The following is a 20639-nucleotide window of genomic DNA, read 5'->3' on the forward strand; positions in this document are numbered from 1 at the left end:
CCGAACCATAGGCAAGTACCCGCTAACCTCTCCACTCTCCTATCTTGACCCTGCTACATTCACGACTCTGCAATCCGGACCCACCCCTGTGGCTTAGGGCGGTGGTTATATATATATTCCCCACCTCTGCCCCGTGGTTCAGTCCAGGTTGCAGTGAGCATCTGTGACTCACGGATATCGGGCGTCTGTTTCCTGTTATATATACAGTGTATATACAGGATTTTATCTTACTCCAGTGCACGGATATCGGGGGGTCTGTTTCCTGTTATATATACAGTGTATACACAGGATTATATCTTACCCCAGTGCACGGATATCGGGGTCTCCAGGCTGCTGTGCTCCACGCGGCAGGTGAAGGAGTCTCCGTGCTGTATGGTTGTCTCCAGCATGACGTGGATTTGGTACGTCCAGTCTCCATCCTGCAGCAGCTCTGTAGAGGTGACCTGCTCTGTCTCCTCAACCCCATTCTTCAGCCAGGTGACCGTAATCATGAAGGGGAAGAAACTGTCAACGTAGCAGGTGAGGATGTTCTCATACTCAAGGCTCACTGCCCTCGTGTTCACTATCTTCACATGGGGAGGAGCTGTGGGACACAGGAGAAGATACTGATATAACGGCTCTGATAGGACAGAAGGACACAGGAGAAGATACAGATATAACGTCTCTGATAGGACAGGGGGACACAGGAGAAGATACTGATATAACGGCTCTGATAGGACGGGGGGGGGACACAGGAGAAGATACAAATATAACGTCTCTGATAGGACGAGGACACAGGAGAAGATACAGATATAACGTCTGATAGGACAGTGGGGACACAGGAGAAGATACAAATATAACGGCTCTGATAGGACAGGGGGACACAGGAGAAGATACAAATATAACGTCTCTGATAGGACAGTGGGGACACAGGAGAAGATACAAATATAACGTCTCTGATAGGACAGGAGGACACAGGAGAAGATACTAATATAACGGCTCTGATAGGACTGGGGGACACAGGAGAAGATACAGATATAACGTCTCTGATAGGATAGGGGGACACAGGAGAATATACAGATATAACATCTCTGATAGGATGGGGGGACACAGGAGAAGATACAGATATAACATCTCTGATAGGACGGGGGGGGACACAGGAGAAGATACAAATATAATAGCTTTGATAGGACAGGGGGACACAGGAGAAGATACAAATATAACGGCTCTGATAGGACGGGGATACAGGAGAAGATACAAATATAACGGCTCTGATAGGACGGGAGGACACAGGAGAAGATACAGATATAACGGCTCTGATAGGACAGGGGGACACAGGAGAAGATACAAATATAACGGCTCTGATAGGACGGGGATACAGGAGAAGATACAAATATAACGTCTCTGATAGGACGGGGACACAGGAGAAGATACAAATATAACGTCTCTGATAGGACAGGAGGACACAGGAGAAGATACATGTATAACGTCTCTTATAGGACAGGGGGACACAGAAGAAGATACAAATATAACGTCTCTGATAGGACGGGGACACAGGAGAAGATACAGATATAACGTCTGATAGGACAGGAGGACACAGGAGAAGATACAGATATAACGGCTCTGATAGGACAGGGGGACACAGGAGAAGATACAGATATAACGGCTCTGATAGGACGGGGACACAGGACAAGATACAAATATAACATCTCTGATAGGACAGGGGGACACAGGAGAAGATACAAATATAACGGGCCTGTTAGGACAGGGGGACACAGGACACTACTGTCCTGTAACAAAACAAAATGAGTAACATGATATGAAAGTAATATTTTTAAGAGCAGTGTAACCAGGTCTTCTGGAGCTGAACAGCATTGTTTCCGGCTCTAAGGACCCCACATCTTCCCCCTGATTCCCGAGATATTTCCCAGTGTAGTTACTAGTGTTCTCCCAGGGCATGTACACGGCCTATATGTATATGTGTATGGCATGTATATGGCCTATATGTATATGTGTATGGCATGTATATGGCCTACAGTATATGTATATGTGTATGGCATGTATATGGCCTATATGTATATGTGTATGGCATGTCCTGTATTGCCATCCAATAGGATGCACACCAGTGATCACACCGGTAAGTATCTAGAGAACTGGGGTGTCCCAGAGGCTGAAACCCCCATGGTTTAGCTCCGGAGCACCCCTGTTTTCAATACTGTTAAAATATCAATGTTAAAAAAAAGATCTGCTGCTTTACCAGGGAGTGCACGTAAAAAAATAATGGGCCATTACTGACAAACTCCCCCTTTTCACACGCACTCCCTGATGGGCCATTACTGATTGAAACTCCCCCTTTTCACTCGCACTCCCTGATGGGCCATTACTGACTGAAACTCCCCCTTTTCACTTGCACTCCCTGATGGGCCATTACTGATTGAAACTCCCCCTATTCACACGCACTCCCTGATGGGCCATTACTGACTGAAACTCCCTTTTCACTTGCACTCCCTGATGGGCCATTACTGACTGAAACTCCCTTTTCACTTGCACTCCCTGATGGGCCATTACTGACTGAAACTTTTCCTTTTCACTCGCACTCCCTGATGGGCCATTACTGACTGAAACTCTCCCTTTTCACTCGCTCTCCCTGATGGACCATTACTGACTGAAACTCTCCCTTTTCACTCGCACTCCCTGATGGGCCATTACTGACTGAAACTCTCCCTTTTCACACGCACTCCCTCATGGGCCATTACTGACTGAAACTCCCCACCTTTCACTCGCACTCCCTGATGGGCCATTACTGACTGAAACTCCCCCTTTTTCACACGCACTCCCTGATGGGCCATTACTGACTGAAACTTCCCCTTTTCATTCGCACTCCCTGATGGGCCATTATTGATTGAAACTCCCCCTTTTCACGCGCACTCCCTGATGGGCCATTACTGACTGAAACTCTCCCTTTTCACTCGCACTCCCTGATGGGCCATTACTGACTGAAACTCCCCCTTTTCACTCGCACTCCCTGATGTGCCATTACTGACTGAAACTCCCTATTCACACGCACTCCCTGATGGGCCATTACTGACTAAAACTCCCCCTTTTCACTCGCACTCCCTGATGGGCCATTTCTGATTGAAACTCCCCCTTTTCACACACACTCCCTGATAGGCCATTACTGACTGACACTCTCCCTTTTCTCGCGCACTCCCTGATGGGCCATTACTGACTGAAACTCCCCCTTTTCACTCGCACTCTCTGATGGGCCATTACTGACTAAAACTCCCCCTTTTCACTCGCACTCCCTGATGGGCCATTAATGACTAAAACTCCCCCTTTCACTCGCACTCCCTGATGGGCCATTACTGACTGAAACTCCCCCTTTCCACTCGCACTCCCTGATGGGCCATTACTGACTGAAACTCTCCCTTTTCACACGCACTCCCTGATGGGCCATTACTGACTGAAACTCTCCCTTTTCACTCGCACTCCCTGATGGGCCATTACTGACTGAAACTGTCCCTTTTCACACGCACTCCCTGATGGGCCATTACTGACTGAAACTCTCTCTTTTCACACACACTCCCTGATGGGCCATTACTGACTGAAACTCCCTATTCACACGCACTCCCTGATGGGCCATTACTGACTAAAACTCCCCCTTTTCACTCGCACTCCCTGATGGGCCATTACTGACTGAAACTCTCCCTTTTCACTCGCACTCCCTGTTTGGCCATTACTGACGGAAACTCCCCCTTTTCACTCGCACTCCCTGATGGGCCATTACTGACTAAAACTCTCCCTATTCACTCGCACTCCCTGTTTGGCCATTATTGACTGAAACTCCCTTTTCACTCGCACTCCCTGATGGGCCATTACTGACTGAAACTCCCCCTTTTCACTCGCACTCCCTGATGGGCCATTACTGACTGAAACTCTCCCTTTTCACTCGCACTCCCTGATGGGCCATTACTGACTGAAACTCCCCCTTTTCACTCGCACTCCCTGATGGGCCATTACTGACTGAAACTCCCCCTTTTCCCCCAACTCCCTGATGGGCCATTACTGACTGAAACTCTCACTTTTCACGTGCACTCCCTGATGGGCCATTACTGATGGAAACTCTCCCTTTTCACTCACACTCCCTGATGGGCCATTACTGACGGAAACTCTCCCTTTTCACTCGAACTCCCTGATGGGTCATAACTGACTGAAACTCCCCCTATTCACATGCACTCCCTGATGGGCCATTACTGACTGAAACTACCCCTTTTCACGCGTACTCCCTGTTTGGCCATTATTGACTGAAACTGTCCCTTTTCACTCGCACTCCCTGATGGGCCATTACTGACTGAAACTCCCCCTTTTCACTCGCACTCCCTGATGGGCCATTACTGACTGAAACTCTCCCTTTTCACTCGAACTCGCTGATGGGCCATTACTGACTGAAACTCCCCCTTTTCACTCGCACTCCCTGATGGGCCATTACTGACGGAAACTCTCCCTTTTCACTCGAACTCCCTGACGGGCCATTATTGACTGAAACTGTCCCTTTTCACTCGCACTCCCTGATGGGCCATTACTGACTGAAACTCCCCCTTTTCACTCGCACTCCCTGATGGGCCATTACTAACTGAAACTCCCCCTTTTCACACACACTCCCTGATAGGCCATTACTGACTGACACTCTCCCTTTTCTAGCGCACTCCCTGATGGGCCATTAATGACTAAAACTCCCCCTTTCACTCGCACTCCCTGATGGGCCATTACTGACTGAAACTCCCCCTTTTCACTCGCACTCCCTGATGGGCCATTACTGACTGAAACTCTCCCTTTTCACTCGCACTCCCTGATGGGCCATTACTGAGTGAAACTCTCCCTTTTCACTCGCACTCCCTGATGGGCCATTACTGACTGAAACTGTCCCTTTTCACACGCACTCCCTGATGGTCCATTACTGACTGAAACTCTCTCTTTTCACACGCACTCCCTGATGGGCCATTACTGACTGAAACTCCCTATTCACACGCACTCCCTGATGGGCCATTACTGACTAAAACTCCCCCTTTTCACTCGCACTCCCTGATGGGCCATTACTGACTGAAACTCCCCCTTTTCCCCCAACTCCCTGATGGGCCATTACTGACTGAAACTCTCACTTTTCACGTGCACTCCCTGATGGGCCATTACTGATGGAAACTCTCCCTTTTCACTCGCACTCCCTGATGGGCCATTACTGACGGAAACTCTCCCTTTTCACGCACACTCCCTGATAGGCCATTACTGACGGAAACTCTCCCTTTTCACTCGAACTCCCTGATGGGTCATAACTGACTGAAACTCCCCCTATTCACATGCACTCCCTGATGGGCCATTACTGACTGAAACTCCCCCTTTTCACGCGCACTCCCTGTTTGGCCATTATTGACTGAAACTGTCCCTTTTCACTCGCACTCCCTGATGGGCCATTACTGACTGAAACTCCCCCTTTTCACTCGCACTCCCTGATGGGCCTTTACTGACTGAAACTCCCCCTATTCACATGCACTCCCTGATGGGCCATTACTGACTGAAACTCCCCCTTTTCACGCGCACTCCCTGTTTGGCCATTATTGACTGAAACTGTCCCTTTTCACTCGCACTCCCTGATGGGCCATTACTGACTGAAACTCCCCCTTTTCACTCGCACTCCCTGATGGGCCTTTACTGACTGAAACTCTCCCTTTTCACTCGAACTCCCTGATGGGCCATTACTGACTGAAACTCCCCCTTTTCACTCGCACTCCCTGATGGGCCATTACTGACGGAAACTCTCCCTTTTCACTCGAACTCCCTGACGGGCCATTATTGACTGAAACTGTCCCTTTTCACTCGCACTCCCTGATGGGCCATTACTGACTGAAACTCCCCCTTTTCACTCGCACTCCCTGATGGGCCATTACTGACTGAAACTCCCCCTTTTCACTCGCACTCCCTGATGGGCCATTACTGACTGAAACTCCCCCTTTTCACTCGCACTCCCTGATGCGCCATTACTGACTGAAACTCCCTATTCACACGCACTCCCTGATGGGCCATTACTGACAAACTCCCCCTTTTCACTCGCACTCCCTGATGGGCCATTTCTGACTGAAACTCCCCCTTTTCACACACACTCCCTGATAGGCCATTACTGACTAAAACTACCCCTTTCCACTCGCACTCCCTGATGGGCCATTACTGACTGAAACTCTCCTTTTTCACTCGCACTCCCTGATGGGCCATTACTGACTGAAACTCTCCCTTTTCACTCGCACTCCCTGATGGGCCATTACTGACTGAAACTGTCCCTTTTCACACGCACTCCCTGATGGGCCATTACTGACTGAAACTCTCTCTTTTCACACGCACTCCCTGATGGGCCATTACTGACTGAAACTCCCTATTCACACGCACTCCCTGATGGGCCATTACTGACTGAAACTCTCCCTTTTCACTCGCACTCCCTGATGGGCTATTACTGACTGAAACTCCCCCATTTCACTCGCACTCCCTGTTTGGCCATTACTGACGGAAACTCCCCCTTTTCACTCGCACTCCCTGATGGGCCATTACTGACTGAAACTCTCCCTATTCACTCGCACTCCCTGTTTTGCCATTATTGACTGAAACTCCCTTTTCACTCGCACTCCCTGATGGGCCATTACTGACTGAAACTCTCCCTTTTCACTCGAACTCCCTGATGGGCCATTACTGACTGAAACTCCCCCTTTTCACTCGCACTCCCTGATGGGCCATTACTGACGGAAACTCTCCCTTTTCACTCGAACTCCCTGACGGGCCATTATTGACTGAAACTGTCCCTTTTCACTCGCACTCCCTGATGGGCCATTACTGACTGAAACTCCCCCTTTTCACTCGCACTCCCTGATGGGCCATTACTAACTGAAACTCCCCCTTTTCACTCGCACTCCCTGATGGGCCATTACTGACTGAAACTCCCCCTTTTCACTCGCACTCCCTGATGGGCCATTACTGACTAAAACTCCCCCTTTTCACTCGCACTCCCTGATGGGCCATTTCTGACTGAAACTCCCCCTTTTCACACACACTCCCTGATAGGCCATTACTGACTGACACTCTCCCTTTTCTCGCGCACTCCCTGATGGGCCATTACTGACTGAAACTCCCCCTTTTCACTCGCACTCCCTGATGGGCCATTAATGACTAAAACTCCCCCTTTCACTCGCACTCCCTGATGGGCCATTACTGACTGAAACTCTCCCTTTTCACTCGCACTCCCTGATGGGCCATTACTGACTGAAACTCCCCCTTTTCACTCGCACTCCCTGATGGGCCATTAATGACTAAAACTCCCCCTTTCACTCGCACTCCCTGATGGGCCATTACTGACTGAAACTCTCCCTTTTCACTCGCACTCCCTGATGGGCCATTACTGACTGAAACTCCCCCTTTTCCCCCAACTCCCTGATGGGCCATTACTGACTGAAACTCTCACTTTTCACGTGCACTCCCTGATGGGCCATTACTGACTGAAACTCCCCCTTTTCACTCGCACTCCCTGATGGGCCATTACTGACTGAAACTCTCCCTTTTCAGTCAAACTCCCTGATGGGCCATTACTGACTGAAACTCCCCCTTTTCACTCGCACTCCTTGATGGGCCATTACTAACGGAAACTCTCCCTTTTCACTCGAACTCTCTGACGGGCCATTATTGACTGAAACTGTCCCTTTTCACTCGCACTCCCTGATGGGCCATTACTGACTGAAACTCCCCCTTTTCACTCGCACTCCCTGATGGGCCATTACTGAAAGAAACTCCCCCTTTTCACTCGCACTCCCTGATGGGCCATTACTGACTGAAACTCCCCCTTTTCACTCGCACTCCCTGATGGGCCATTACTGACTGAAACTCCCCCTTTTCACTCGCACTCCCTGATGTGCCATTACTGACTGAAACTCCCTATTCACACGCACTCCCTGATGGGCCATTACTGACAAACTCCCCCTTTTCACTCGCACTCCCTGATGGGCCATTTCTGACTGAAACTCCCCCTTTTCACACACACTCCCTGATAGGCCATTACTGACTGACACTCTCCCTTTTCTCGCGCACTCCCTGATGGGCCATTACTGACTGAAACTCCCCCTTTTCACTCGCACTCCCTGATGGGCCATTACTGACTAAAACTCCCCCTTTCACTCGCACTCCCTGATGGGCCATTACTGACTAAAACTCCCCCTTTCACTCGCACTCCCTGATGGGCCATTACTGACTCAAACTCCCCCTTTCCACTCGCACTCCCTGATGGGCCATTACTGACTGAAACTCTCCTTTTTCAATCGCACTCCCTGATGGGCCATTACTGACTGAAACTCTCCCTTTTCACTCGCACTCCCTGATGGGCCATTACTGACTGAAACTCTCTCTTTTCACACGTACTCCCTGATGGGCCATTACTGACTGAAACTCCCTATTCACACGCACTCCCTGATGGGCCATTACTGACTAAAACTCCCCCTTTTCACTCGCACTCCCTGATGGGCCATTACTGACTGAAACTCTCCCTTTTCACTCGCACTCCCTGATGGGCTATTACTGACTGAAACTCCCCCTTTTCACTCGCACTCCCTGTTTGGCCATTACTGACGGAAACTCCCCCTTTTCACTCGCACTCCCTGATGGGCCATTACTGACTGAAACTCTCCCTATTCACTCGCACTCCCTGTTTGGCCATTATTGACTGAAACTTCCTTTTCACTCGCACTCCCTGATGGGCCATTACTGACTGAAACTCTCCCTTTTCACTCGAACTCCCTGATGGGCCATTACTGACTGAAACTCCCCCTTTTCACTCGCACTCCCTGATGGGCCATTACTGACGGAAACTCTCCCTTTTCACTCGAACTCCCTGACGGGCCATTATTGACTGAAACTGTCCCTTTTCACTCGCACTCCCTGATGGGCCATTACTGACTGAAACTCCCCCTTTTCCCCCAACTCCCTGATGGGCCATTACTGACTGAAACTCTCACTTTTCACGTGCACTCCCTGATGGGCCATTACTGATGTAAACTCTCCCTTTTCACTCGCACTCCCTGATGGGCCATTACTGACGGAAACTCTCCCTTTTCACTCGAACTCCCTGATGGGTCATGACTGACTGAAACTCCCCCTATTCACATGCACTCCCTGATGGGCCATTACTGACTGAAACTCCCCCTTTTCACTCGCACTCCCTGATGGGCCATTACTGACTGACACTCTCCCTTTTCTCGCGCACTCCCTGATGGGCCATTACTGACTGAAACTCCCCCTTTTCACTCGCACTCCCTGATGGGCCATTACTGACTAAAACTACCCCTTTTCACTCGCACTCCCTGATGGGCCATTAATGACTAAAACTCCCCCTTTCACTCGCACTCCCTGATGGGCCATTACTGACTCAAACTCCCCCTTTCCACTCGCACTCCCTGATGGGCCATTACTGACTGAAACTCTCCTTTTTCAATCGCACTCCCTGATGGGCCATTACTGACTGAAACTCTCCCTTTTCACTCGCACTCCCTGATGGGCCATTACTGACTGAAACTCTCTCTTTTCACACGCACTCCCTGATGGGCCATTACTGACTGAAACTCCCTATTCACACGCACTCCCTGATGGGCCATTACTGACTAAAACTCCCCCTTTTCACTCGCACTCCCTGATGGGCCATTACTGACTGAAACTCTCCCTTTTCACTCGCACTCCCTGATGGGCTATTACTGACTGAAACTCCCCCTTTTCACTCGCACTCCCTGTTTGGCCATTACTGACGGAAACTCCCCCTTTTCACTCGCACTCCCTGATGGGCCATTACTGACTGAAACTCTCCCTATTCACTCGCACTCCCTGTTTGGCCATTATTGACTGAAACTTCCTTTTCACTCGCACTCCCTGATGGGCCATTACTGACTGAAACTCTCCCTTTTCACTCGAACTCCCTGATGGGCCATTACTGACTGAAACTCCCCCTTTTCACTCGCACTCCCTGATGGGCCATTACTGACGGAAACTCTCCCTTTTCACTCGAACTCCCTGACGGGCCATTATTGACTGAAACTGTCCCTTTTCACTCGCACTCCCTGATGGGCCATTACTGACTGAAACTCCCCCTTTTCCCCCAACTCCCTGATGGGCCATTACTGACTGAAACTCTCACTTTTCACGTGCACTCCCTGATGGGCCATTACTGATGTAAACTCTCCCTTTTCACTCGCACTCCCTGATGGGCCATTACTGACGGAAACTCTCCCTTTTCACTCGAACTCCCTGATGGGTCATGACTGACTGAAACTCCCCCTATTCACATGCACTCCCTGATGGGCCATTACTGACTGAAACTCCCCCTTTTCACTCGCACTCCCTGATGGGCCATTACTGACTGAAACTCTCCCTTTTCAGTCAAACTCCCTGATGGGCCATTACTGACTGAAACTCCCCCTTTTCACTCGCACTCCCTGATGGGCCATTACTGACGGAAACTCTCCCTTTTCACTCGAACTCTCTGACGGGCCATTATTGACTGAAACTGTCCCTTTTCACTCGCACTCCCTGATGGGCCATTACTGACTGAAACTCCCCCTTTTCACTCGCACTCCCTGATGGGCCATTACTGAAAGAAACTCCCCCTTTTCACTCGCACTCCCTGATGGGCCATTACTGACTGAAACTCCCCCTTTTCACTCGCACTCCCTGATGGGCCATTACTGACTGAAACTCCCCCTTTTCACTCGCACTCCCTGATGTGCCATTACTGACTGAAACTCCCTATTCACACGCACTCCCTGATGGGCCATTACTGACAAACTCCCCCTTTTCACTCGCACTCCCTGATGGGCCATTTCTGACTGAAACTCCCCCTTTTCACACACACTCCCTGATAGGCCATTACTGACTGACACTCTCCCTTTTCTCGCGCACTCCCTGATGGGCCATTACTGACTGAAACTCCCCCTTTTCACTCGCGCTCCCTGATGGGCCATTACTGACTAAAACTACCCCTTTTCACTCGCACTCCCTGATGGGCCATTAATGACTAAAACTCCCCCTTTCACTCGCACTCCCTGATGGGCCATTACTGACTGAAACTCCCCCTTTCCACTCGCACTCCCTGATGGGCCATTACTGACTGAAACTCTCCTTTTTCAATCGCACTCCCTGATGGGCCATTACTGACTGAAACTCTCCCTTTTCACTCGCACTCCCTGATGGGCCATTACTGACTGAAACTCTCTCTTTTCACACGCACTCCCTGATGGGCCATTACTGACTGAAACTCCCTATTCACACGCACTCCCTGATGGGCCATTACTGACTAAAACTCCCCCTTTTCACTCGCACTCCCTGATGGGCCATTACTGACTGAAACTCTCCCTTTTCACTCGCACTCCCTGATGGGCTATTACTGACTGAAACTCCCCGTTTTCATTCGCACTCCCTGTTTGGCCATTACTGACTGAAACTCCCCCTTTTCACTCGCACTCCCTGATGGGCCATTACTGACTGAAACTCTCCCTATTCACTCGCACTCCCTGTTTGGCCATTATTGACTGAAACTCCCTTTTCACTCGCACTCCCTGATGGGCCATTACTGACTGAAACTCTCCCTTTTCACTCGAACTCCCTGATGGGCCATTACTGACTGAAACTCCCCCTTTTCACTCGCACTCCCTGATGGGCCATTACTGACGGAAACTCTCCCTTTTCACTCGAACTCCCTGACGGGCCATTATTGACTGAAACTGTCCCTTTTCACTCGCACTCCCTGATGGGCCATTACTGACTGAAACTCCCCCTTTTCACTCGCACTCCCTGATGGGCCATTACTAACTGAAACTCCCCCTTTTCACTCGCACTCCCTGATGGGCCATTACTGACTGAAACTCCCCCTTTTCACTCGCACTCCCTGATGGGCCATTACTGACTAAAACTCCCCCTTTTCACTCGCACTCCCTGATGGGCCATTTCTGACTGAAACTCCCCCTTTTCACACACACTCCCTGATAGGCCATTACTGACTGACACTCTCCCTTTTCTCGCGCACTCCCTGATGGGCCATTACTGACTGAAACTCCCCCTTTTCACTCGCACTCCCTGATGGGCCATTACTGACTAAAACTCCCCCTTTTCACTCGCACTCCCTGATGGGCCATTAATGACTAAAACTCCCCCTTTCACTCGCACTCCCTGATGGGCCATTACTGACTGAAACTCTCCCTTTTCACTCGCACTCCCTGATGGGCCATTACTGACTGAAACTGTCCCTTTTCACACGCACTCCCTGATGGGCCATTACTGACTGAAACTCTCTCTTTTCACACGCACTCCCTGATGGGCCATTACTGACTGAAACTCCCTATTCACACGCACTCCCTGATGGGCCATTACTGACTAAAACTCCCCCTTTTCACTCGCACTCCCTGATGGGCCATTACTGACTGAAACTCCCCCTTTTCACTCGCACTCCCTGATGGGCCATTACTGACTGAAACTCCCCCTTTTCACTCGCACTCCCTGATGGGCCATTACTGACTGAAACTCCCCCTTTTCCCCCAACTCCCTGATGGGCCATTACTGACTGAAACTCTCACTTTTCACGTGCACTCCCTGATGGGCCATTACTGATGGAAACTCTCCCTTTTCACTCGCACTCCCTGATGGGCCATTACTGACGGAAACTCTCCCTTTTCACTCGAACTCCCTGATGGGTCATAACTGACTGAAACTCCCCCTATTCACATGCACTCCCTGATGGGCCATTACTGACTGAAACTCCCCCTTTTCACTCGCACTCCCTGATGGGCCATTACTGACTGAAACTCTCCCTTTTCAGTCAAACTCCCTGATGGGCCATTACTGACTGAAACTCCCCCTTTTCACTCGCACTCCCTGATGGGCCATTAATGACTAAAACTCCCCCTTTCACTCGCACTCCCTGATGGGCCATTACTGACTGAAACTCCCCCTTTCCACTCGCACTCCCTGATGGGCCATTACTGACTGAAACTCTCCTTTTTCAATCGCACTCCCTGATGGGCCATTACTGACTGAAACTCTCCCTTTTCACTCGCACTCCCTGATGGGCCATTACTGACTGAAACTCTCTCTTTTCACACGCACTCCCTGATGGGCCATTACTGACTGAAACTCCCTATTCACACGCACTCCCTGATGGGCCATTACTGACTAAAACTCCCCCTTTTCACTCGCAATCCCTGATGGGCCATTACTGACTGAAACTCTCCCTTTTCACTCGCACTCCCTGATGGGCTATTACTGACTGAAACTCCCCCTTTTCACTCGCACTCCCTGTTTGGCCATTACTGACGGAAACTCCCCCTTTTCACTCGCACTCCCTGATGGGCCATTACTGACTGAAACTCTCCCTATTCACTCGCACTCCCTGTTTGGCCATTATTGACTGAAACTCCCTTTTCACTCGCACTCCCTGATGGGCCATTACTGACTGAAACTCTCCCTTTTCACTCGAACTCCCTGATGGGCCATTACTGACTGAAACTCCCCCTTTTCACTCGCACTCCCTGATGGGCCATTACTGACGGAAACTCTCCCTTTTCACTCGAACTCCCTGACGGGCCATTATTGACTGAAACTGTCCCTTTTCACTCGCACTCCCTGATGGGCCATTACTGACTGAAACTCCCCCTTTTCACTCGCACTCCCTGATGGGCCATTACTGACTGAAACTCCCCCTTTTCCCCCAACTCCCTGATGGGCCATTACTGACTGAAACTCTCACTTTTCACGTGCACTCCCTGATGGGCCATTACTGATGTAAACTCTCCCTTTTCACTCGCACTCCCTGATGGGCCATTACTGACGGAAACTCTCCCTTTTCACTCGAACTCCCTGATGGGTCATGACTGACTGAAACTCCCCCTATTCACATGCACTCCCTGATGGGCCATTACTGACTGAAACTCCCCCTTTTCACTCGCACTCCCTGATGGGCCATTACTGACTGAAACTCTCCCTTTTCAGTCAAACTCCCTGATGGGCCATTACTGACTGAAACTCCCCCTTTTCACTCGCACTCCCTGATGGGCCATTACTGACGGAAACTCTCCCTTTTCACTCGAACTCTCTGACGGGCCATTATTGACTGAAACTGTCCCTTTTCACTCGCACTCCCTGATGGGCCATTACTGACTGAAACTCCCCCTTTTCACTCGCACTCCCTGATGGGCCATTACTGAAAGAAACTCCCCCTTTTCACTCGCACTCCCTGATGGGCCATTACTGACTGAAACTCCCCTTTTTCACTCGCACTCCCTGATGGGCCATTACTGACTGAAACTCCCCCTTTTCACTCGCACTCCCTGATGTGCCATTACTGACTGAAACTCCCTATTCACACGCACTCCCTGATGGGCCATTACTGACAAACTCCCACTTTTCACTCGCACTCCCTGATGGGCCATTACTGACTGAAACTCCCTATTCACACGCACTCCCTGATGGGCCATTACTGACTAAAACTCCCCCTTTTCACTCGCAATCCCTGATGGGCCATTACTGACTGAAACTCTCCCTTTTCACTCGCACTCCCTGATGGGCTATTACTGACTGAAACTCCCCCTTTTCACTCGCACTCCCTGTTTGGCCATTACTGACGGAAACTCCCCCTTTTCACTCGCACTCCCTGATGGGCCATTACTGACTGAAACTCTCCCTATTCACTCGCACTCCCTGTTTGGCCATTATTGACTGAAACTCCCTTTTCACTCGCACTCCCTGATGGGCCATTACTGACTGAAACTCTCCCTTTTCACTCGAACTCCCTGATGGGCCATTACTGACTGAAACTCCCCCTTTTCACTCGCACTCCCTGATGGGCCATTACTGACGGAAACTCTCCCTTTTCACTCGAACTCCCTGACGGGCCATTATTGACTGAAACTGTCCCTTTTCACTCGCACTCCCTGATGGGCCATTACTGACTGAAACTCCCCCTTTTCACTCGCACTCCCTGATGGGCCATTACTGACTGAAACTCCCCCTTTTCCCCCAACTCCCTGATGGGCCATTACTGACTGAAACTCTCACTTTTCACGTGCACTCCCTGATGGGCCATTACTGATGTAAACTCTCCCTTTTCACTCGCACTCCCTGATGGGCCATTACTGACGGAAACTCTCCCTTTTCACTCGAACTCCCTGATGGGTCATGACTGACTGAAACTCCCCCTATTCACATGCACTCCCTGATGGGCCATTACTGACTGAAACTCCCCCTTTTCACTCGCACTCCCTGATGGGCCATTACTGACTGAAACTCTCCCTTTTCAGTCAAACTCCCTGATGGGCCATTACTGACTGAAACTCCCCCTTTTCACTCGCACTCCCTGATGGGCCATTACTGACGGAAACTCTCCCTTTTCACTCGAACTCTCTGACGGGCCATTATTGACTGAAACTGTCCCTTTTCACTCGCACTCCCTGATGGGCCATTACTGACTGAAACTCCCCCTTTTCACTCGCACTCCCTGATGGGCCATTACTGAAAGAAACTCCCCCTTTTCACTCGCACTCCCTGATGGGCCATTACTGACTGAAACTCCCCCTTTTCACTCGCACTCCCTGATGGGCCATTACTGACTGAAACTCCCCCTTTTCACTCGCACTCCCTGATGTGCCATTACTGACTGAAACTCCCTATTCACACGCACTCCCTGATGGGCCATTACTGACTGAAACTCTCCCTTTTCACTCGAACTCCCTGATGGGCCATTACTGACTGAAACTCCCCCTTTTCACTCGCACTCCCTGATGGGCCATTACTGACGGAAACTCTCCCTTTTCACTCGAACTCCCTGACGGGCCATTATTGACTGAAACTGTCCCTTTTCACTCGCACTCCCTGATGGGCCATTACTGACTGAAACTCCCCCTTTTCACTCGCACTCCCTGATGGGCCATTACTGACTGAAACTCCCCCTTTTCCCCCAACTCCCTGATGGGCCATTACTGACTGAAACTCTCACTTTTCACGTGCACTCCCTGATGGGCCATTACTGATGTAAACTCTCCCTTTTCACTCGCACTCCCTGATGGGCCATTACTGACGGAAACTCTCCCTTTTCACTCGAACTCCCTGATGGGTCATGACTGACTGAAACTCCCCCTATTCACATGCACTCCCTGATGGGCCATTACTGACTGAAACTCCCCCTTTTCACTCGCACTCCCTGATGGGCCATTACTGACTGAAACTCTCCCTTTTCAGTCAAACTCCCTGATGGGCCATTACTGACTGAAACTCCCCCTTTTCACTCGCACTCCCTGATGGGCCATTACTGACGGAAACTCTCCCTTTTCACTCGAACTCTCTGACGGGCCATTATTGACTGAAACTGTCCCTTTTCACTCGCACTCCCTGATGGGCCATTACTGACTGAAACTCCCCCTTTTCACTCGCACTCCCTGATGGGCCATTACTGAAAGAAACTCCCCCTTTTCACTCGCACTCCCTGATGGGCCATTACTGACTGAAACTCCCCCTTTTCACTCGCACTCCCTGATGGGCCATTACTGACTGAAACTCCCCCTTTTCACTCGCACTCCCTGATGTGCCATTACTGACTGAAACTCCCTATTCACACGCACTCCCTGATGGGCCATTACTGACAAACTCCCACTTTTCACTCGCACTCCCTGATGGGCCATTTCTGACTGAAACTCCCCCTTTTCACACACACTCCCTGATAGGCCATTACTGACTGACACTCTCCCTTTTCTCGCGCACTCCCTGATGGGCCATTACTGACTGAAACTCCCCCTTTTCACTCGCGCTCCCTGATGGGCCATTACTGACTAAAACTACCCCTTTTCACTCGCACTCCCTGATGGGCCATTAATGACTAAAACTCCCCCTTTCACTCGCACTCCCTGATGGGCCATTACTGACTGAAACTCCCCCTTTCCACTCGCACTCCCTGATGGGCCATTACTGACTGAAACTCTCCTTTTTCAATCGCACTCCCTGATGGGCCATTACTGACTGAAACTCTCCCTTTTCACTCACACTCCCTGATGGGCCATTACTGACTGAAACTCTCTCTTTTCACACGCACTCCCTGATGGGCCATTACTGACTGAAACTCCCTATTCACACGCACTCCCTGATGGGCCATTACTGACTAAAACTCCCCCTTTTCACTCGCACTCCCTGATGGGCCATTACTGACTGAAACTCTCCCTTTTCACTCGCACTCCCTGATGGGCTATTACTGACTGAAACTCCCCCTTTTCACTCGCACTCCCTGTTTGGCCATTACTGACGGAAACTCCCCCTTTTCACTCGCACTCCCTGATGGGCCATTACTGACTGAAACTCTCCCTATTCACTCGCACTCCCTGTTTGGCCATTATTGACTGAAACTCCCCTTTCACTCGCACTCCCTGATGGGCCATTACTGACTGAAACTCTCCCTTTTCACTCGAACTCCCTGATGGGCCATTACTGACTGAAACTCCCCCTTTTCACTCGCACTCCCTGATGGGCCATTACTGACGGAAACTCTCCCTTTTTACTCGAACTCCCTGACGGGCCATTATTGACTGAAACTGTCCCTTTTCACTCGCACTCCCTGATGGGCCATTACTGACTGAAACTCCCCCTTTTCACTCGCACTCCCTGATGGGCCATTACTAACTGAAACTCCCCCTTTTCACTCGCACTCCCTGATGGGCCATTACTGACTGAAACTCCCCCTTTTCACTCGCACTCCCTGATGGGCCATTACTGACTAAAACTCCCCCTTTTCACTCGCACTCCCTGATGGGCCATTTCTGACTGAAACTCCCCCTTTTCACACACACTCCCTGATAGGCCATTACTGACTGACACTCTCCCTTTTCTCGCGCACTCCCTGATGGGCCATTACTGACTGAAACTCCCCCTTTTCACTCGCACTCCCTGATGGGCCATTACTGACTAAAACTCCCCCTTTTCACTCGCACTCCCTGATGGGCCATTAATGACTAAAACTCCCCCTTTCACTCGCACTCCCTGATGGGCCATTACTGACTGAAACTCTCCCTTTTCACTCGCACTCCCTGATGGGCCATTACTGACTGAAACTGTCCCTTTTCACACGCACTCCCTGATGGGCCATTACTGACTGAAACTCTCTCTTTTCACACGCACTCCCTGATGGGCCATTACTGACTGAAACTCCCTATTCACACGCACTCCCTGATGGGCCATTACTGACTAAAACTCCCCCTTTTCACTCGCACTCCCTGATGGGCCATTACTGACTGAAACTCCCCCTTTTCACTCGCACTCCCTGATGGGCCATTACTGACTGAAACTCCCCCTTTTCACTCGCACTCCCTGATGGGCCATTACTGACTGAAACTCCCCCTTTTCCCCCAACTCCCTGATGGGCCATTACTGACTGAAACTCTCACTTTTCACGTGCACTCCCTGATGGGCCATTACTGATGGAAACTCTCCCTTTTCACTCGCACTCCCTGATGGGCCATTACTGACGGAAACTCTCCCTTTTCACTCGAACTCCCTGATGGGTCATAACTGACTGAAACTCCCCCTATTCACATGCACTCCCTGATGGGCTATTACTGACTGAAACTCCCCCTTTTCACTCGCACTCCCTGATGGGCCATTACTGACTGAAACTCTCCCTTTTCAGTCAAACTCCCTGATGGGCCATTACTGACTGAAACTCCCCCTTTTCACTCGAACTCCCTGATGGGCCATTACTGACTGAAACTCCCCCTTTTCACTCGCACTCCCTGATGGGCCATTACTGACGGAAACTCTCCCTTTTCACTCGAACTCCCTGACGGGCCATTATTGACTGAAACTGTCCCTTTTCACTCGCACTCCCTGATGGGCCATTACTGACTGAAACTCCCCCTTTTCACTCGCACTCCCTGATGGGCCATTACTAACTGAAACTCCCCCTTTTCACTCGCACTCCCTGATGGGCCATTACTGACTGAAACTCCCCCTTTTCACTCGCACTCCCTGATGGGCCATTACTGACTAAAACTCCCCCTTTTCACTCGCACTCCCTGATGGGCCATTTCTGACTGAAACTCCCCCTTTTCACACACACTCCCTGATAGGCCATTACTGACTGACACTCTCCCTTTTCTCGCGCACTCCCTGATGGGCCATTACTGACTGAAACTCCCCCTTTTCACTCGCACTCCCTGATGGGCCATTAATGACTAAAACTCCCCCTTTCACTCGCACTCCCTGATGGGCCATTACTGACTGAAACTCTCCCTTTTCACTCGCACACTCCCTGATGGGCCATTACTGACTGAAACTCCCCCTTTTCACTCGCACTCCCTGATGGGCCATTAATGACTAAAACTCCCCCTTTCACTCGCACTCCCTGATGGGCCATTACTGACTGAAACTCTCCCTTTTCACTCGCACTCCCTGATGGGCCATTACTGACTGAAACTCCCCCTTTTCCCCCAACTCCCTGATGGGCCATTACTGACTGAAACTCTCACTTTTCACGTGCACTCCCTGATGGGCCATTACTGACTGAAACTCCCCCTTTTCACTCGCACTCCCTGATGGGCCATTACTGACTGAAACTCTCCCTTTTCAGTCAAACTCCCTGATGGGCCATTACTGACTGAAACTCCCCCTTTTCACTCGCACTCCCTGATGGGCCATTACTAACGGAAACTCTCCCTTTTCACTCGAACTCTCTGACGGGCCATTATTGACTGAAACTGTCCCTTTTCACTCGCACTCCCTGATGGGCCATTACTGACTGAAACTCCCCCTTTTCACTCGCACTCCCTGATGGGCCATTACTGAAAGAAACTCCCCCTTTTCACTCGCACTCCCTGATGGGCCATTACTGACTGAAACTCCCCCTTTTCACTCGCACTCCCTGATGGGCCATTACTGACTGAAACTCCCCCTTTTCACTCGCACTCCCTGATGTGCCATTACTGACTGAAACTCCCTATTCACACGCACTCCCTGATGGGCCATTACTGACAAACTCCCCCTTTTCACTCGCACTCCCTGATGGGCCATTTCTGACTGAAACTCCCCCTTTTCACACACACTCCCTGATAGGCCATTACTGACTGACACTCTCCCTTTTCTCGCGCACTCCCTGATGGGCCATTACTGACTGAAACTCCCCCTTTTCACTCGCACTCCCTGATGGGCCATTACTGACTAAAACTACCCCTTTTCACTCGCACTCCCTGATGGGCCATTAATGACTAAAACTCCCCCTTTCACTCGCACTCCCTGATGGGCCATTACTGACTCAAACTCCCCCTTTCCACTCGCACTCCCTGATGGGCCATTACTGACTGAAACTCTCCTTTTTCAATCGCACTCCCTGATGGGCCATTACTGACTGAAACTCTCCCTTTTCACTCGCACTCCCTGATGGGCCATTACTGACTGAAACTCTCTCTTTTCACACGCACTCCCTGATGGGCCATTACTGACTGAAACTCCCTATTCACACGCACTCCCTGATGGGCCATTACTGACTAAAACTCCCCCTTTTCACTCGCACTCCCTGATGGGCCATTACTGACTGAAACTCTCCCTTTTCACTCGCACTCCCTGATGGG

The 20639-nt window shown here is 50.5% G+C and overlaps 1 protein-coding gene across 2 annotated transcripts in view; it reads right to left on the reverse strand.

The window, feature by feature from the left end:
- LOC142474709 (rano class II histocompatibility antigen, A beta chain-like) overlaps positions 1 to 20639 on the reverse strand; it is an 81810-nt gene that overhangs the window by 13981 nt on the left and 47190 nt on the right. For both annotated transcript variants that reach the window (XM_075580896.1, XM_075580895.1), the window contains exon 3: positions 302 to 583. In XM_075580896.1, coding sequence (XP_075437011.1) covers positions 302 to 583 — 282 coding nt within the window. The remainder of the gene's footprint in view (positions 1 to 301; positions 584 to 20639) is intronic.

Source organism: Ascaphus truei (genome assembly GCF_040206685.1).
Source record: "Ascaphus truei isolate aAscTru1 chromosome 20 unlocalized genomic scaffold, aAscTru1.hap1 SUPER_20_unloc_2, whole genome shotgun sequence".
Classification (NCBI taxonomy): Eukaryota; Metazoa; Chordata; class Amphibia; order Anura; family Ascaphidae; genus Ascaphus; species Ascaphus truei.